At 35.0% G+C, this 20,958-nt stretch overlaps 1 protein-coding gene across 48 annotated transcripts in view; it reads right to left on the bottom strand.

Moving 5' to 3' along the window:
• The window catches only part of RIMS2 (regulating synaptic membrane exocytosis 2), a 773,441-nt gene that overhangs the window by 278,113 nt on the left and 474,370 nt on the right, over positions 1 to 20,958 (bottom strand). For all 48 annotated transcript variants that reach the window (XR_010141279.1, XM_063726779.1, XM_063726784.1 and 45 more), the window contains 2 exons: positions 19,313 to 19,381; positions 4,914 to 5,070 (listed from right to left, as the gene is read on the bottom strand). Coding sequence is in view for 47 of the 48 variants with exons in the window: in XM_063726779.1 (XP_063582849.1) it covers positions 4,914 to 5,070; positions 19,313 to 19,381 (226 nt within the window). In the remaining variant the exon portion in view is untranslated. The remainder of the gene's footprint in view (positions 1 to 4,913; positions 5,071 to 19,312; positions 19,382 to 20,958) is intronic.

Raw genomic sequence — 20,958 nt, 5'->3', positions numbered from 1 at the left:
GCTTCTCGACTCTGCCTAGTTCCCTCTCCTACTGTGGCTGAGCTGGTATGCAAAATGCAAGACAAAGCCCTCTTTACTCTTTGCTCTCCTCCCCTTAAACAGAAGGAAGGAGACACTTTAATTGCTGTGAGTTGCACTGCCTGGGGTTGGAGGAGGAGTGGTACTAGCACTCCTTTAGCCATGCCAGTTGGTATCTCCTTAGGTCATGTGCCACCCTAGTCCTCTGGCTCTGAGCCCAGCCCAGCACTAGGTGTTGCCTAGGAGTTGTAGTCCTTGTGTCCTTTCCAGTTTACCTAGGACTCCAGAGCACTTTGTCCCACTGTGGCATAGCTTGCTAAAAAACTTAAGTTCTGACTGATGGAATGGGTGATTCCTCTCTGGCTAAATCTGGTCCAAATGCTCCCTCCATATCCAGGCACTGGCTGAGCCCAGCAAAGCTTTGCTCTCTGCCATGACAGGGCAACACTGAGTTCAATGTAAAGTTCCCCAGTCACTGCGCTCTTCCTCTCCCAAATGCACAGACTCTCCATGTTGAACAACTGTTGCTGGGGGTTAGGAGAAGGATAGCATTGGTGATTAAAGACTGTCTCTCCAACTCTCCTCAAAGTCACTTCCAATCATATGAAGTTAAAACCAGGTACTGTGTTTGCTCACCTGATTTTTGGGTCTTGTGATAGTGTTTTTCAGTGTGCAGAATAGCTGGTAAAATTTGGTATTCCAGTGAAGATATGAATGGTGTACGTATTCCACCATCTTGCTTTGTCCCCTCACAGGTATCTTTTTGACATACTGATTTCATATCCTTTGATACTCAGTAGTGGAACTGCTGAATCATATGGTAGTTCCATTTTAAGTTTTTGGAGGTACTTCCATAATGTTTTCATTAAGTAATGACTGTATTAGTTTACATTGCAACCAATAGTGTACCAGGGTTCCCTTTTCTCCACATCCTTGCCATCTCATATTATTTTTTGCCTTTTGATAAGAGCCATTCTAACAGTTGTGAGGTAATATCCTATTTCATCATTTTGAAGCATTCCTATTTTTTGATGAATACCCTTTAAGGTAAAAATTTCCTAAATACTGCTTGTGTCCCCCAAATGCTTGCATCATTTTCATTGTCATTCAATCCTAATATTTCCAAATATCTCAGTTATTTCACTTATAACTGAAAGTTATTTCACAGTATTTTAGATAAGTTCCAGGAATTTAAAAACTATCTTTTTAAAATTGCTTTATAAGTTTATTGAATAATATTCAGAGACAATGATTTACCTGGGATTTATTGAGGTTTACTTTTTAACAAGTTTTTGTTATCAGTTATTTTTTGTAAAGTTATGTTTTGTTAAAAATAATTTGTATTCTTTGCTTTAATGTTATGTAATTTTATACTGAGATACACAAAAAGATACACATACAAAATATAGCATATTTGAGTTGCACAATAAATTTGACATTATTCAAATTTTCTAAGCCATTGCTAATTTTTTTGGGGGGGTCTGATTGTTGATTCCTGTTAGGGATATGTTAAAATCTCCAACTACAATTGTTTATTTCTTTCTTTCTATAACCCTGTCAGTTGTTGCTTCCTATCTTTAGAAGCTCTTTATATGTTAAGGAACAAATTTGTCCATGATCATTATACCCAGGTATTTTTATTAGTTTTTATAATGCCTTAGGGCAAATTTGAAAAAGTACTGCTTCTTTACAGAAATGGCCTTATGAGCATACAATTGAGCAAAATTCTAGCTGCAGTTTGACCCTTTCTTGGCCCTTGGTCCAGTCTTTGTGCAAAGTACAGACTGTCTAATTCAAAGTGGTAGTAGTGGTTATATATTTTAAATTTAGTAATTTTTCTAGAACATATATTTCTTTGTCCTTTATGACACTTTTGACAACGAATTCATTTTTTTTCTTCTGATTGAACTTGGCGGATCTTATTTTCATTTTAGTTGTTCTCTGTGTTCTTTTAAGGACATTGCTTATGAGTGATATATTAGTGGATCTTATTTTAGGAATGATAAGTTACTTGTATTTTAAAAATGTTACTTCTCTCTATAATCAATGATGCCTTTTTTAAGCTACCATTTTTGCCCTAGATTGTCTAGTTACACACTTCTGTTTCATCATGGAATAAACATTTTATGTTTGAGCTCCTGTTATGATGGGCTTTCTATCATATGAAACAGAATCTGATCTAAAACGTATTCCTATCTTCTATTGGACTGTTCAAATGTTCTTTCCCTGATAAAAGTAAAGTGTGGTATAATATGAAATACATTTGGTCTTTGTCTTGAGTTCCTAAAACCATTGGAATTTCTTAAGTGATAGAGTGTCTTTTGTTACTGATCCCCTCTGATAACTTCTGAGTTTATGCTAATGATTATTAAGGGTGGGTCCCCTGGGTATCCTCATGATAGGACCAGTCTACAGAGCTACAGAGGGACCAAGTGATTACAGGGCTGGAACTTTCAGCCCCACCTACTGACTTACAGAAAGAGGGTTGAGGGCTGGAGATTAAACTCTACAGAAACTTTTGAACAAGATTTGATGAGCTTCCAGGTTGCCCAAATCTCATCCTATGCATTTCCTCATCTGCATTTTTTAAAATATCTTTTATAATAAACTGGTAAACATGATTAAAGTGTTTAACTGAGTTCTGTGAGCTGTCCAAGCAAACTATCAAACTAAGGAGAGGGGCTATGGAAACTCCAATTTATGACTGGATAGGTCACAATCTGGGACTTGCAATTAGCATTTGAAGTAGGGGACAGCCTTGTGGGACTGAGCCTTCAACCCTTTAACATGTGAAATCTGATACAATTTCCAGATTACAGTGTCAGAATTGAACTGAATTACAGGATACTCAGGTGCTTTCTGCTGGCAAGTCACTTGGTGTGAGAAAAAATCCCCACAAATCTGTTCACAGAGGTGTTCTGTGTTGAGTAGAGTGTACAAAGAACAAAAACATTTTGGTTTTTCCTCTTACATAGGCATTCTTTTATTTTCCTAGAGGAGGGAAGGGTTCAATTTATTAAAGTTACAAATTTAAAACTAGTTCTCAAACTTTAAATTTCAGATTACACATTATTCTATTGATAAGTGTATCACATTTAAGTACTTTTAAAAAATGTTTAATAATTTTGGTCCCATTTATAAACTTTGTTAATTCAACATCTTCAAACATTTTAAACCATGTTTGTCAACTTAATATGTCAGATATTGTTTAATTTCTGCAATTGTCTAAATTACATAAATCTTATTTTAGTGTCTTATATCCTTCAAACATAATAAATCTAAAGCTGTCTTAGACATTCCAATATTCTGTGTAAAATTAAGACTCAATTAAAATTCTAAGTCAAATACTCAATCATTTATTTAAAATAGGATGTATAAGTGTGTCATTCTAACTGGTCAAAATTTCTTAAACATTCCAAGTATGTACAATGTGAATTATGCACATATTTCTTGTTAGCTTCAACTATTATTTCCATGATTCTTATTCCATTAAGCTTGTCTGTACTTAACCAGGTTGATCAGAGATTTCCAGTAAGCTTAAGACCTGTAGCTGCAGATTTTCTGAGCCATTCTTCCCACTTATTATTCTCGCCTGTAATCCCAGCACTTTGGGAGGTCAAGGCGGGCGGATCACCAGGTCAGGAGATCAAGACCATCCTGGCCAACATGGTGAAACCCCGTCTCTACTGAAATACAAAAAATTAGCCAGGCATGGTGGTGTGCGCTTGTAATCCCAGCTACTCGGGAGGCTGAGGCAGGGGAATCACTTGAACCCAGGAGGCGGAGGTTGCAGTGAGCCGAGATCGCACCACTGCACTCCAGCCTGGCGACAGAGTAGGACTCTGTCTCAAAAAAAAAAAAAAAAAAAGAAAAAGAAAAAAATTATTATTCTGATATTTGTTACTAATTTTAAACATCAGTCAGATTTCCATTTTTTCCTATATATTAAATTACCAATTATCTATATCATTCATGAGTATAATTAGTTGTTTCTACCTAGATATACTCATATCAATATGTGATTGAAAACTGGTTCTTCTGAATTATTTTGAACTCTTACAATAAAATAACATATAGGTTTTCTAAAATTACAAAATAAGTCATGTTTCATTTTACTCTCGTTACATAGGTTATTGTATAGCATCTTGTTTTTCCTTGAATAGCATTTTGTTTTTCCTCAAATAAACAAAACCATCTTGTTTTTCCTTAAATTCTTTTTCCACAAGAATCTCTTATCTTTAGAGATTATTAACAATACGTGATAAATAGGTCTGTAATGCCATTGTGATGGTTAACATTACGTGTCAACTTGAATGGAATGAAGGATGCCTAGGCTGGTAAAGTATTGTTTCTAGGTGTGTCTGTAAGGTGTTGCCAGAGGAGATTGACATTTGAATATGTGGACTAGGAGAGGAAGACTCACCCAATCCACCATCCAGTCGGCTGCCAATGCAGCTAGAACAAAGCAGGTGAAGAAGGTGGGATAACCTTGCTTGCTAAGTTTTCTGGCTTTTCTTTTTCCTGTGCTGGATGATTCCTTTCACTCTTCCTGCCCTTGGACATCCAACACTAGGTTATTTGGCCTTTGGACTCTGGAACTTGCACCAGTGGCTTGCTGGTGGCTCTCAGGCCTTTGACCACAGACTGAAGGCTGTCCTGTCAGCTTCCCTGGTTTTAAGCCTTTCAAAATGGACTCACTCGGACTAAGCCACTACTGGCTTCTCCCTTCCCCAGCTTGAAGAAGTCCTATGGTGGGACTTTGTCTTATAATCACATGAGCCAATTCTCCCTAATAAACTCCCTTTCGTATATACATATATCCTATTAGTTTTGTCCCTCTGGAGAACACTGACTAATACAGCCACCTTACAAATAAAATAAGTAGTCTATCTTACCTTTGTGGAGGAGGGACACTGGGTGACCATGATCTAGTCCTTCCTATAACATCTACTCGATGAGGAGACCCTGATGGTGAACAATGGTTTGATGACATTACTTGTTCTGGCACTGATAATGTTGAGCTTTGAAGATCTCGACCATCATGTCGATAATCTAAAGGTAGAAAATTAATAAATATTATAGTTATGTATATACTAAGTCCTTTGTGTCTTTTGTACTTTACTCAAAAACAAAATGTTGGTGAAATTTAAAGACTTCTAATGTATTAAATATAAAGTATAGTGAATAAACCATATTAAGACAAAATATTTTATGAATACATAAATTAAAAAGGAATGAGAGATATTCAAATATTTAGATAGTTACTATATCCAAGGCATTGTGCTGTGTAAAGCTTTTATATAAACTTAGAGTAAAATTTTACATACAGTTAATTATCTCCAATAGAAGACTCAAATTTATTCTAAAAATATTTTCATCTCTTCAATGACCTAGAAAAGCTTCAAATAATTCTTAACAATTATTATTTAAAATTATTAAGCTCATAAAAAACTCCTAAACATTAACATCATTTTTTTAAGTGATAAAAAGTTTTAGAAAACATGCTGAATACCATTTGTAGTACATGTGTAAATGGCTTTTGCTTTTTTTTTTAAATGAGATGGGGGTCTCACTATGTTGCTTAGACTAGCCTCAAATGACCCTTCCACCTCATTCTCCCAAGTAGCTGGGACTACAGGCCCGTGCCACTGCACCTGGCTACCATTTTTCTTACAGTATATGACAGGGCTGAGATACAGTAGAATTCTGAGAATAAAAATATGACAAATCAGAAGAGAGTAACAGCCCAATGATCTGACACATTTATACAAAGTATATTAGAAGAGATACTATCTAAAAGAGTAGCAGAAAGCAACTGGTATGTGGAGAGATGGAAGGAAAGTAGAAGGACTTCTAAGTTGGTAGGAAAACAACAGTTCAATGTGGGGAAATGAGCAGGAAAAATACGTTTGACTCAAGTTGTAGATATCTAAAACATCATGAGGTTGGTAATGGAAAGAGCCTGAAAATTTCTGAGCAGGAAGTAATATTATCACCACCACCACCATTATCTTCATCATACTCTTTGTGGCTATTAGTAATTGACCTTTTACTATGTGCTAGGAACTCTGCTATGCACTTTAAAAAAGTGTTCCATTACAACATTTGTTTCAGAAATAACTCAGAAAAATAACTGTTCATATGTGATATTTCCTATCATGATAATATTTTACAATATTATCTCACATGAGATTCCCTAGAAACAAGGATTTACCTGCACATGAATAAGTGAAGTAGTGTCCTCAGGAAAAAGGAGAAGAGCAGAATAGGGCAAGAAAAAAGGGAAGAAACTAAGCAATGATGTATTCTCAGTCTGAGCCAACTGTATGTATGCTCTGAAACATGAACAATTGCCCAGGGTTGGTCTGACTTTGAGGTAAGAGGCCTGGATTTTTGTACTCCTGTGTTAGCCATTCACTGGCTAAAGACTGCCAGTGGAGAGTCAGCAAGGTGTTTAACCTCATGGATGAGGTGGTTTCCATTTGACCAGGCAATTCTCCAGAGAGAGAGGGACAGCTGTGAGTTGTTAACAACCAACACTCCCCATAACTGAGGATGAGTAAACCATCTGGTAAAGGGGATATGGGTGGAACATCACAGTGTCCACTACAACTTCCAAATAATTGCAGTTGAATGTAAAGTTCACTAACACAGTGGGATGCAGCAAACCAGAGAAATACAGAACTGCACACAATGCTCATTCATCCCAAGAATCTCATGTTCCTCCTCTTGGCTCTTTGGTCACAAACTCTGTCTTAGATATATGTACTTAGTGGGTCTTTACTGATGTTTGTGGATAGTCCCCTTGAGTTCATAACTTTGCAGACTTATCCTTCTTTCCATCTAGATATACTCCTTTCATCTAGATACCTTCATTTTATTTTAGACTCCTATTATACAGTAAATATTTTTATTGCTTAAAATTTAACATGACTTTTTAATTGTGTTATTTTATTTTTTACTCTTCAGTTTTCAAAGCTGCATGGGTTTTGAATGGTCTTTCCTAACCTTTCTTTCCCAGAAGCCCTCCTGTTTTTAGTCCACGATTATGCACAGCACAGGGTTTTCTCAGGAACACATATATTATGTAATAGAAAACAACTCTGCCAAGATATTACCTCCATTTTCATTTGAGAAAACAGAGGTAAAAAACATCTAAATTAAGTGTCAATACCAGGGTTGAGACTTAAAAGAAGATATTTCTGACTCCAGTGCTCTCACTGTGTCCCAATAGTACATTCTGCTCTGATGATGGAAGTAATACTTTAGGAAGATGAAGCTGATAGCAGTGTACAATTCATACAGAAGGTTAGAGAGATTGCAGCAAGAAGATTAATTGCTCTTATAAAACTTAGAACAGTATTGTCCAATAGAACTCTAAAATGATGGAATGTTCTTCTATCAGTGCTGTCCAATTTGGTAGCCACTAGACACACATGACTATTGAGCATTTGAAATCTGGATGGTATTAATGAGAATCTAAATTTTAAACATGTTTATTTTAAATTCATTTAAATAATCACATACAGCTAGTGGCTATATATACTATATATTTAGTAAAATAGAACAAGAAAAAGGAAAACCAAAATGCCAGAAGAGGAGGGCATTTTGCAATTTTATATAGAGTGGTTAGACTAGGTAACACAAATTGAGAAGGTGACATTTCAGAAAGAATTGAATGAGATGTTTTTCCAAGCTGATAAACACAGAGAGAAGGTTCCAAGACAAGTGAAAAGGCCCCAAGGTAGCAGTGCGTCTCACATGTTCACAGAACAGCAAGGAGGATAGGGTGCTTGGAGTGGAGCAAGTGATGAAGAACAGATATTGGAGACATTTGGAGGGAAGGGGGAAGATTATGTAGAGGCTTGTACATTATTGCAAACATTTTGGCATTTAATCTGAGTGATTTTAACCCATTAGCGGGTTTTAAGCAGAAATTGTGCATGATTTAACTTTTGCTTAAGGCTAGACAAGGTAGTAAGTCATATAGGCAATAACAGCAGCTTGAACTAGGATAATGACAGAGATTATGGAAGTGGATATATTTTGAAGGAATAGCAATAAAGACAATTTTGTGAAATATTTGAGGGACATGAGAGAAAGAGAAGAGACAAGAACAAATCTAAAATTCTGACTTAAGTAAAATAATGAAGTTATCAAATGACATGGTTTGGTGGAAAAGATAAAAATTTTAGTTTTGGACATGTTAAGCTGCAGATACCTATTACACTTCCAAGTGAAGATGTCAGGTGGGCAGTAAACTATAAGAATTTAAAGAAAAAATAAGTAGAATTGACTGGAGATATACATTTGGGAGTTTTAGCATATAGATAACTATTTAAAGGCATGGGACTTTAAACAGACTTGAGATCACTAGGAGAAGGAGTAAGATAGAGAAAACATCCAAGAATAGAGTTCAGGCCATGCCAACATGAATCAGTAACATTTTGTGACTAGATGAAAAAGCAAAAAAAGAGCAAAAATTAATGCACCTTAACTTTTTAAGTTAGCCTATTAGGAAGTCAGAGTATACTACTGGCCGGCTGTGGTGGCTCATGCCTGTAATCCCAGCACTTTGGGAGGCCAAGGTGGGAAGATCACTTGAGGTCAGGAGTTCAAGACCAGACTGGCCAAATGGTGAAACCCCATCTCTACTAAAAATATAAAAATTAGCTGGGAATGGTGGCACGTGCCTATAATGTCAGCTACTCAGGAGGCTGAGGCAGACGCATTGCTTGAACCCAGGAGGTGGAGGTTGCAGTGAGCTGAGATCACACCACTACACTCCAGCCTGGACGACAGAGCAAGACTCTGTCTCAAAAAGAAAAAAAAAAACTATACTACTAAGATAAGAGTAAGAAAAGTTTATTAAGGTTGACTAGTTTGGAGAAGGGGAAATGAGGGTAGTTTCAGTTGCGTAGGTCAAATATTAAATATGTGGAAAAGAATCTTGAGAAAGATGTTAGGACTGTTGCTAAACATTTGAAAGTCATTTATAAAGAGATCATCATTGTAACCCAAGGAAAGATTACATATATAGATAGAAAAGAAGTCTGATTATTGAGTTTAAGAGATACTACTGAGAAAAGGAGAAGTTAATTCAAGAACTCAAATGAAGCAGTCACATGGAGATTAAAAATAAATAAACAAACATCTCTCCAAAATTAAGACATAATTAAATCCTCAACATTTTCAATGGGAAATAAATTATTTACATTTGTGTGTATTGTTTCAGGTCACAGTAGAAAATAATTCTAAAATTGTACATGACTAGGTTTGATATTTTATCTGTATATGGTCTATTTATTCAAGTTGTGAAGTGCATCAATAGGTTAAAAGGAATGGTTTATAGCCATTCCCATTCCTGTTGCTCAGTATACTATGGGGGGGAAAACTCCATGCCTAGAATTGCTTACTTGAGAAAAATTTCCATACCAAAGTTTCAACTTACTTTAAAGAACATTAACAGTGCAAATATCAAAGTTACCTCTGACTTAAAGACTTGGTATCAGAATAAGCCAAATAAAGAGCACATGGAGGAACTTCTAGTTTCTGTTTCTGTTTGTAAGGAGCTTGTAATGTTTTCACTGTCCTAACAACAAATAAAAAGCTGAGCAGACTGAAAAAGCAACAAATTATCTTGGATCTGTAAAAGAGGGATGACATAGGGCAAACAACTACCCCCAAGATTGAAGAGACAGGCGAAAACAGGGAGTCACAGCTTATGGAGAAGATACTTATGAGGGGAAAGCATTGTGGGAACCAGTGCCAGAGTAGGAAAACTTGACCTTCAAATGACCAATTGCTAGAGGATCAGTTAAGAACAAGTCTGAGAGTTATAAACTCCACAGGAACTCAGTCATTGAGGTCTCTTACAATATTGTGAGACTTACCTCCAGGAGCTCCACCAGGTTTCCACAGTAAATATTGAAGAAAAATCTCCTTGTGCTTCCAAGAGGGAGAGGGAAACAGGAACCATTTTGAAATACTCCAGAATGCTCTACTTTTCTTAACAAGACTTTCCCTCAGGGGAAACTAATTAACCAAAGCCTAACCAACCTGGGAGAAGGGAAATACCCAAATCTAGTCCACTCTAGCTTTCCACACAGGAGAAAGGAAACAATTCCAGCCCACTCTAACCATCTTGTTCCACCTAAGGGAGGAGGGAAAAAATGAGAACCACTTGTAATTTTCACAATCTAGAGGCTCACTAAGACTGAGACCTAATCATAGGAATATAGGAATCATAGGAATATAGAATGTTTCCCTTCCCCCACCTTACCAGCACATTACTAAAGGCCTATTAACAGCAATTTCCTTTAACCAGCACATCATATCTGCCTACCAATAAAAAAAATTATCAAGAAAAAACAATTACAGGCTGGGGATGGTGGCTCACACCTGTAATCTCAGCATTTTGGGAGGCCAAGGCAGGTGGATTACTTGAGGCCAGGAGTTGAAGACCTGTCTGGGAAACATGGAGAAAACCTGTCTCTACTAAAAAATACAAAAATTAACTGGACATGATGGTGCACACCTATGGTCCCAGCTAGTAAGGAGGCTGAAGCTGGGGGACTCACTTGAGCCCAGGAGGCAGAGGTTGCAGTGAGTTGGGATCATGCCACTGCCCTCCATCCTGGGTGATTGAGCGAGTCCCTGTCAAAAAAAAAAGAAAGAAAAAAATTACATACCAAAAGGCAAAAAACACAATTTGGATAAAAAGAGCAAATGTCAGAATCAGATATAGCAGGAATGCTGGATTTGTAAGACTGAGAATTTAAAACCACTATGATTAACATACGAAGGGCTCTAATAAATAAAGTGGACAGCCTGCCGGAATAGATGAGCAATGTAAGCAGAAAGACAGAAATTCTAAGAAAGAGCTAAAAAGAAATGCCAGAGATAAAAGAAATACCTGTAATAGAAATGAAGAATGCCTTTGATGGGCTTATTAGTAGACTGAACACAGTTGAGAAAAGACTCTCTGAACTTCAGGATATGTCAATAAAAACTTCAAAAACTGAAAAGCAAAGAGAACAAGGACTGAAAAAATAACAGAAAAGAACATCCAAGAATTGTGGGACAACTACACAAGGTATAACATATTTGTAATGAGAATACCAGAAAGAGAAGAACGAGAGAAAGAAACAGAAGAAAGATTTGAAAGAATAATGATTGAAAATTTCCCCAAATTAATGTCAGGAACCAAGCCACAGACCACAGATCTAGGGAGCTCAGAGAATACCAAGCAGGACAAATGCAAAATAATAACAACAAAGAGAAAAAAGAAAAACCCTTGAAAGAAGACAGAGAAAAAGAAAAAAACACTCCTCCTCTATAGAACAAAGATAAGAATTACATATGAGTTCTCTAGAGAAGCCATGCAAGTAAGAAGAGAGTGGAGTGAAATATTTAAAGGCTTGGGAGAAAAAAACCACCAACCTGGAATCCTATGACCTGTGAAATTATCCTTCAAAAGTGAAAGGGAAAGAAAGACTTTCACAGACAAACAAAAATTTGGATTTTGTTGCCAGTAGAACGATATTACAAGAAATATTAAAGTAAATTTTTTTTAGAAAGAATGAAAAAGATATGTCAGAATTTCAAAACTACATATAGAAAGAAACAGCACTGAAGAATGAATAAATGAAGGTAAAATAAAAAACTTATTTTTCTTATTCTTAATTTATCTAACAGATAAGAATTTATTCAAAGTAATAATAGCAACAATGTATTCAATTATGTATGCTTAAATTTAAGTCAAATGAATGACAGCAATGACACAAGAAGTGGGAGGAAGAAATTGGGATTTTCTAAGTATATGATATAACATTACCTATGAAGTATTACTTGAAAGCAGACTTGCATTAATTGTAAATGTATACTACAAACTCTAGAGTACCTACCCAAAAAAAAGATAAGAAAAAGAAGCATAACTGATATGCCAAGGAAGGAAAGACATATGAAATGAAGGAAGGAAGGAATCATATGAAATGCTCAATTAAAAAAAAAAACACTGAAAAAGAATAGGAGACAAAAATAAAGAATAAGGGTAGCAAAAACAGTAGATATTAATCCCACTATATCAATAATCACTTTAAATGTCACTCATTTAAACGCACTAACTAAAAGAGACTGTCAGAGTCGATTAAAAAAATGAGGCTCAGCTGTATAAGAAACCCACTTTAAATGGAAACAATCATATAAATTAAATGGATGGAAAAAAATGTACTATGGTAACACTAATCAAAAGAAGTTAGGAGTAGGCCGGGCATGATGGCTCACCATGCCTGTAATCCTAGCACTTTGGGAGGCTAAGGCGGGCAGATCACCTAAGGTCAGGAGTTTGAGACCAGCCTGGCCAACATGGTGAAACCTCGTCTCTACTAAAAATACAAAAATTAGCCAGATGTGGTGGCACGTGCCTGTAGTCTCAGCTACTCAGGAGGCTGAGGTGAGAGAATTGCTTGAACCCAGGAGGTGGAGTCTGCAGTGAGCTGAGATTGTGCCACTGCATTCCAGCCTGGGGCCTAGGTGACAGAGCCAGACTCTGTCTCAAAAAAAAAAAAAAAAAAAAAGGAGGAGTAGGTACACTAATTTTAGACAAAGCTGACACCACAGCAAAAAAAAGTTATCAGGGATAAAGAAGGACATTCTATAAAGATAAAGGAGCCAATTCTTCAAGAAGAGATAAAAATTCTTAATGTGTATGCATCTAACAAGAGAGTATCAAAATATGTCAGGCAAAAACTAATAGAAGTGCATAGAGAAACAGATGAATCCACCATTATAGTTGGAGATTACCATACCACTCTATCAGAAATGAACAGATCTGCTTGAGCCTGAGATGCAGAGGTTGCAGTGAGCCAAGATTGCACCACTGCATTCCAGCCTGGGTGACAGAGCCAGACCCTGTCTCAAAAAACAAAACAAACAGGCTGGGCACGGTGGCTCATGCCTGTAATCCCAGCACTGTGGGAGGCCAAGGCTGGTGGATTACGTGGGGTCAGGAGTTTGAGACCAGCCTGACCAACACGGAGAAATCCTGTCTCTACTAAAAATACAAAAAAATTAGCCAGGCGTGGTGGCACATGCCTGTAATCCTAGCTACTCGGGAGGCTGAGGAAGAAGAATCACTTGAACCTGGGAGGCGGAGGTTGCAGTGAGCTGAGATCGCACTGTTGCACTCCAGACTGGGCAACAAGAGTGAAACTCTATCTTAAAAAAACACACAAAAAAACAAAAAAACAACAAGAACAGATCAAGCAGGCAGAAAATCAGTAAGAAGATAAGTGAACTCAAAAACACCATCAACTGGATATAATCAACATTTATGGACTACTTCATCATCAAAAATTAGCAGCATATACATTCTTCTCAAGTTCACCTGGAACCATTCACTAAAATAGAGCATATTCTGGGCCATAAAACACACCTTAGCAAATTTTTTAAAACATACAATGCTGCTCTGAGTCTACAACAAAAATAAATTAGAAAGCAGTAACAGAAAGATAACTGCAAAATCCCCAAGTATGTGCATATTAAATAATATACTTCTAAATAACACATGGGTCAAGAAAAATATCTCAAGAGAAATTTAAAAATATCTTTAAATAAATAAAAATGAAAACAACTTATCAAAATTTGTGGGATGCAGTGAAAGCAGTACTTATAAGAAAATTTATAGTACTGAATGTATATGCATATTAGAAAAAGAGCAATACCTAAAATCAGTAATCTAAATTTCTACCTCAGGAATCTAGAAAAAGAAGAGCAAATTAAATGCAAAGTAAGCAGCTACAAAATAAATAGTAGAATTAGAGTCAATAAAACTGAAAACAGAAAATCAATAGAGAAAATCAATGAAATCAAAATCTGGTTCTTTAAAAAGATTAATAGAATAAATTAGCCTCTAGCCAGGCTAATTAAGAGAAAGAGGGTATAAAAATTACTAATATCAGAAATGAAAAAGAGGACATCACTACAGATCCCATGGACATTAAAAGGATAATAAAGGACTATTATGAAAACTCTATGCCCACAAATTTGATAATGTAGATGAAACTGGACTAATTCCTTGAAAGACACAGTTATGTCAAATTCAAGCAAAAATAGATAACCTGAACAGGGCTACATCTATTAAATAAATTGAATCAATAATTAATATCCTTCTAAAATGGAAAGCAACAAAGTCCAGATGGATTCACTGGCGAATTCTACCAAACATTTAAGAAAGAAATTATTCCATTTTTCTACAATCTCTTTCAGAGAACAGAATCAGAGAGACTACTCTCTAACTCATTTTATAAGGCCAGTATTACCTCAATATCAAAACCAGACAAAGACATTAAAAGAAAAGAATACATCTCTCACGAACATTACTGCAAAAATTATCAATGTAATGTTAGCACACTGAATCCAACAATGTATAAAAAGAATTATACACAATAAGTAGGATTAATCTTGGATATACAAAGTTGTTTCCACATTCAAAAATCAATTAATGTAATCCACCACATCAACAGGCTATAAAAAAAATCACATGACTAAATCAATAGATGGAGAAAAGACAGTTTGACAAAATCTAACATCCTGAATTTACTAAAAACTACCAGTACACTAGGAATATGGGGGATCTTCCTCAAGTTGATGTAGAATATCTACCAAAAGCCTACAGCTAACATCATATTTACCAGTTAAAAAAAGCTCAAAACTTTCCCACTGAGATCAGAAACAAGGTAAGGATGTCCACTCTCACCACTTGTATTCAACACTGTACTGGAAGTACTTAGATAATTCAATAAGGAAGAAAAGAAAATACATGCATACAGATTAGGGAGACAGAAATAAAACTCTTTTTGTGATGCCATGATTCTCTATGTAAAAACACAAAAGAATTGAAACAAAGAAACAAAAAGCTCCAGGAACTAATAAGTGATTATAGAAATGTTGTAGGATATAAGGTTAATATTCCAAAGTCAATAACTTTCCCATATATCAACAATGAACAAGCGAAATTAAAAATGCAACACCATTTACATTAGCAATCCCCAACAATGAAATACTTAGGTATAATCTAACAAAATATGAGATCTACATGAGAAAAACAACAAAACTCTGATGAATGAAATAAAAAAGAACTAAATAAATAGATATTCCACATAAAGGAATACTCAATATTGTCAAGATGTCCCATCTTCCCAACTTGACCTACAGATTCAAAGCAATCTCAATCAAATTCTCAGCATATCAATTTGTGGAGTCTGATAACCAGATTCCAGAGCTCATATGGAGAAGTAAAAGACAGAAGATTCACCACAGTATTGAAGGAGAAGAACAAAGTTGGAGAATTGACCCTGACTTTTCAATACTTACTATGAAACTACAGTAATCAAGACACTGTGGTACTCTTTGGTCAACGAATAGACAAATAAATCAATGGAACATATAGACAGCCTAGAAATAAACTGATATAAATATATTGAACTGATCTCTGGCAACATAAAAGCAAAGGCAATACAATGGAGCAATGATGGTCTTTTCAACAAATGGTGCTGGAACAATTGGATGTCCACATGCCAAAAAGGGAACCTGGACACAGACATTACACTCTTCAAAAATTTAACTCAAAATGCATCATATATGTAAATATAAAATGCAAAATAATAAAACTCCTAGAAGGTAACATAGGAGAAAACATAGATAACCTTGGGTATGGCAATAAATTTTTAGATATAACACCATAGGCATGATTGATGAAAGAAATGATTAATAACCTAAATTTCACTGAAATTAAAACTGCTCTGCAAAAGACAATGTCAAGAGAATCTCTGCTTTAAGAAGCCACAGAAGAGAGAAAATATTTGTAAAAGACACATTTTATAAAGGACTGTTGTCCAAAATATACAGAGAACTCTTAAAACTCAACAATAAGAAAACAAACAACCCAATTAAAAAAAAAATGGGCCAAAGACCTGAACAGACACTTCACCAAAGAAATTAAACAGATGGCAAATAAGCATATGAAAAGATGTTCAACCTCATATGTCATCAGGGAAATGCAAATAAAAACAACGAGATACCATTATACACCTACTGGAATGGTCAGCACACTGACAACACCAAATGCTGGCAAGATGTGGAACAACAGGAACTCTCATTCATTGCTGGTGGGAATGCAAAATGGTACAGACGTTTTGGAACTTTCTTACAAAACTATACTCTTACCATATGATCCAGCAATTGTGCTGGCTGGCGTTTGCGAAAAGGAGTTGAAAACATGTCCACACAAAAACCTGCACACAGATGTTTATAGCAGCTTTATTTATAATTGCCAAAACTCGGAAGCAACCAAGATGTCCTTCAGCAGATGAATCAATAAACAAACTGTGGTATATCCAGACAATGGAATATTATTCAGCACTAAAAATAAATGAGCTATCAAACCATGAAAAGACAAAGCATATTACTAAGTGAAAGATGCCTATCTAAAAGGCTACAAACTGTATGATTCCAACTATGTGACATTCTAGAAAAGGCAAAACTATGGAGACAGTAAGAAGATCAATAATTGTCAGGGGTTAGGAGAAAGGGAAAGATGAATTTTTAAGGTAGTGGAAATATTCTGCATGATAATATAATGATGGATACATGTCATTATCAATTTGTCCAAACCCAATGAATGACACTAAGAGTGAGCCCCAATGTAAACTATGGACCATGGGTAATTATGATGTGTCAAAGTAGGTTCATCAGTTGTAACAAATATACCAGTTTGGTGGAGGAGGTTGATAATGGGAGAGGCTATGAATGTGTTGGGGTAGGAAGACATATGGGAAATCTGTATACCTTCCTCTCAATTTTGCTATAAACCTAAAGCTGCCCTAAAATTTAAAAAAACACATAGAAAATATTACTTCTGGCATAGTTAATATTCAAGACATCTGCCTTGCAAGCTTAGAAAAACTGAATAAGTTAGTCGAAACAGTTCCTACTTAAGAACAGTTTTGATAGCTCAGGTTTATTATGAATGATTGTAATTGATACTCTGAATTTGACTTTATTCAATGTGCAATTGGAAAGAAATCTCTGCATATAAGCAACAAACGATCAATAGATTTTGCTGGTTTGTTGACTCATACTATGTGTTTAAATATTATTAAGAGAGGTAGGGGTGTGCATTTTGTATATGTATACATTGCATTTCACATCTCAGTTGCTTTACCCAGAAAATATATTATTTATTTTATCTGGTGGTCCTTACATTATTTGCTAAACTATTGATTAAAGCATTTATTCTCTATTAAAACTAGTTTTAATATTGGAGCTGTAAAATGAAAAGGCCATAAAGAAGAAATGTAAGAAAAATATTTAACAGAACTAATATATATTTAAGTCTTGGTGATCATAAGTCTTATGTAAATGTAATTCTTACAGCATTTACTAAAGTGATGGGTTATGAAAAACAACTACATATACCATAATTTCAGAAACTACAATATCATCATCCTAATTTTTGAGTACTAAAGGTATTGTTAAAGTGTAGTATATACAAAATTTAGCTGGGTTTAGAAAAAATAAGGGACTAGTTAGTCCTAGTTAGTACACTCAATAGGTATCGTGCCCTAGTTAGTAACCCTAGTTAGTACACACACTAGGTAGTGTGCACCTGTAGTCCCAGCTACTGGGGAAGCTGAGGTGAGAGGGTCAAATGAGCCTGGGGAAGTTGAGGATGCAGTGAGCTGTGATTGCACTACTGCACTCCAGCCTGGGCAACAGAGTGAGATCCTGTCTCAAAAACCAATCAATCAATCAATCAATCAATAAAAAATAAAGTGTAGTATGTTACGAAAAATCTATTTCTCAAAATCACATTGGATTTCAAAATAGCAAAATATAGTATATTTCATGGCAGTCTTTTCAGTGTCTTATTAAACGATTCACCAGTTTCTGACTGGCAAAATAATAACAACAATAATGTCAGGATAGGAAAGAATGTTTTTCATATGAAGAAACTTAATGAATCCACAGTAAGCACTTTGAGTGGGGTAGGGTTTCTAAACACAATTCTGTAGTGCCGAAAATTATTCCAGAGACTATTAAACCAAATAAATGAAAAATATACAACTTTTTCAAAAGACACCACTCCTTTTATAGGAGGGAAAAACTTAAAATGATCATATTAAATAAAGAAATATTTCTGTCATCTTGAAAACAGAAAATGAAAGGATAGAAACATCCCAAAATGGCATCAAGATGAACGATCTGAATGGAAAGAATTTGGAAGAAGAAAACCTAATGGACTAGATATTTACAAAAGCTAAGAAATGGAATAGTCAAATAACAAAGGAATAGAATACAAATAGAAAAAAATTTAATGATCTCCAAGAAAGCGATCATGAGAAATATTTCTCAAAACTACTTTATGAGTTTTAGCTCTTCTAAACCACAATACATGAAAAGTATTTTTGCTGTCTTATATTGTTCGCCCTTAGTACAAACAAAGGGAAAAAAGAGTCACCGAGTTTTTAAAAAGTGGTACACTGATAAAGGCATGCTAACAGACTCTTAACAAAAATTGGCAAAAAAATGTTGTTATCAATCCCTAATGCAACTGTGGCATGCCTTGCATACATTTTGTTTAGAGTAAAATTAGTCACAATTATGAAATCTATTAGGTTATCTAACCTTCAGAACGAATAGAATACTTTATTTTACAATATTAAAGGTATTACATATAAACATTGTCATCAGAACTTGCAGAAAAGATATATACTTACCTAAAATATTAAACCATTGGATAAGTTTCTAACTTTAAAATGAGGCAAATATTTTAAACTACAATACTATAATTTCAAAATGTAGCTATACATGATATTAATATAAAAACAATTTTAAAGTTTCAAAAACTCCCATTTAAACATTTGATATATTTAGATATGGTGGTTACATAAAAAAGATTTCATCTTTTTTCGACCATATTAGTGCAGTATAAAAAAGTCTGATTATGCAAGAACTCCTCCAATTTATTGTAAAATCCTTATTATTGTCTTAAAATAGAAAATTTATTGACATCTATTTATCTGGCATCTTTCAAGACTATTCAATCTAATTGGTACGGGTGTTCCAGCAATTGGGATTACTCAGGGGTTTAAATTGTCATAGGTTGCCATAGGCTGTTTTGGAGGGTGAGGAGGCGAGTTATATCTTTCTCTTTTATTTATTTACTTTTATGGTAAATGATGATGAATTGCACTCCCTTTTTAATACTATAAAATAATTCTAAAATTCTTACCTGATACTACACCAATTCCATCATCACAATCATAGTCAGAGACTTCACTATCACTTATTCTCTTTGACCCTATAAACAACAGCAATAATTAAAAATTCTGATTATCTAAGGAAGAAAATTCCTCAAACACCTGAAAAACAAATGAAAATATTCTGAGTGAATCAGTTAATAACAAAAAATATGTACAGAAGAAAAGTCATTATGAGCTTTTTGTCATTTATTTTCACATACATTTCATGATGTGAGGATATAGGTGATGAGGAGTTAACAATTTATACAATTATTATTCTGGAGATGTATAAGATAAAGTTCCTAAATGGTTTAAAGCTTAAAATAACATTAAATACTAAATAATATGTGTAAGTTATCCAACACTGATAAAATCTATTAGAAAATAGATAAGTCAAGTTAATTTTAGATGCTTATGGACAAAGACACTTAAGACCAGATAAATTTCAAAACACAATGTGTTATATTCAAGTGTATTAATGTGTCTTTTTCTAATATGCATCACCAATACATTGAATATAGTCAATTCCTTATTTTTCATGCTCATGGAGAGAAAGTATAATTCAGAAAAGCAAACTCACTTAAGACATCTTAAATATCCTTTTTAAAAAAACTATGTAGTTTAGCTATTTCTCTATTGTTTTGAAAAGACAATAAGAAAAAAGTCATCCACAATACTAATACATCAAAATTGTGAGTTTTGTTATGTTTTCTAAGAAATAGACTAGGAAAGGCACTCATCACAATTCAAGAGCAGCATGTTTCTGTATTTCCTCACATAACAAATCTATAGCAAAATTTTTAAATGTGAATCTTACTGTGGCAAAAATAGCATCAAACTGAATCAACCAGAGCCTTGAGGGCTAAAGTAGATTGTGACTACACACTTAAATATGAAATTATTGCATATAAAAACAAACCTGTTGTTATTTGTTTTTAATTTGTTTTCACCTCCATGTGTTTAAGGAACAGACACACCCTACACAACAGAATTCTTTATTAGTCTTGCTAGCGGTCTATTGATTTTGTCGATCAATCTTTTTAAAAAACCAGCTCCTGGATTCATTGATTTTTTGAAGGGTTTTTTGTGTCTCTATCTCCTTCAGTTCTGCTCTGATCTTAGCTATTTCTTGCCTTCTGCTAGCTTTTGAATGTGTTTGCTCTTGCTTCTCTAGTTCTTTTAATTGTGATGTTAGGGTGTCAATTTTAGATCTTTCCTGCTTTCTCTTGTGGGCATTTAGTGCTATAAATTTCCCTCTACACACTGCTTTAAAGACTGAAATATAATTTAAGCCTCAGTGAGGACACCAAAGGTACAATTCTATAATATGTTAGATGATAGGGAATAGGGTGCTTATCAAATTGCAAAATTGTGTATGGTTTGGAAGAAAAGGCAGAGACACACGGTGGCACACGCCTGTAATCCTAGCACTTTGGGAAGCTGAGGCGGGCAGACTGCCTGAGCTTAGGCATTTGAGACCAGCCTGGGCAACACGGTAAATCCCCATCTCTAGTAAAATACGAAAAAAAAAGAAAAAAAATATTAGCCAGGCATGGCGGTGTGCACCTGTAGTCCTAGCTACTAGGGAGGCTGAGGCAGGAGGCGGAGGTTGCAGTGAGCCAAGATCATGCCACTG

This window comes from Pongo abelii, chromosome 7 (assembly GCF_028885655.2).
Source record: "Pongo abelii isolate AG06213 chromosome 7, NHGRI_mPonAbe1-v2.0_pri, whole genome shotgun sequence".
Taxonomy (NCBI): Eukaryota; Metazoa; Chordata; class Mammalia; order Primates; family Hominidae; genus Pongo; species Pongo abelii.
This window is presented reverse-complemented; position numbering and strand designations above follow the sequence as displayed.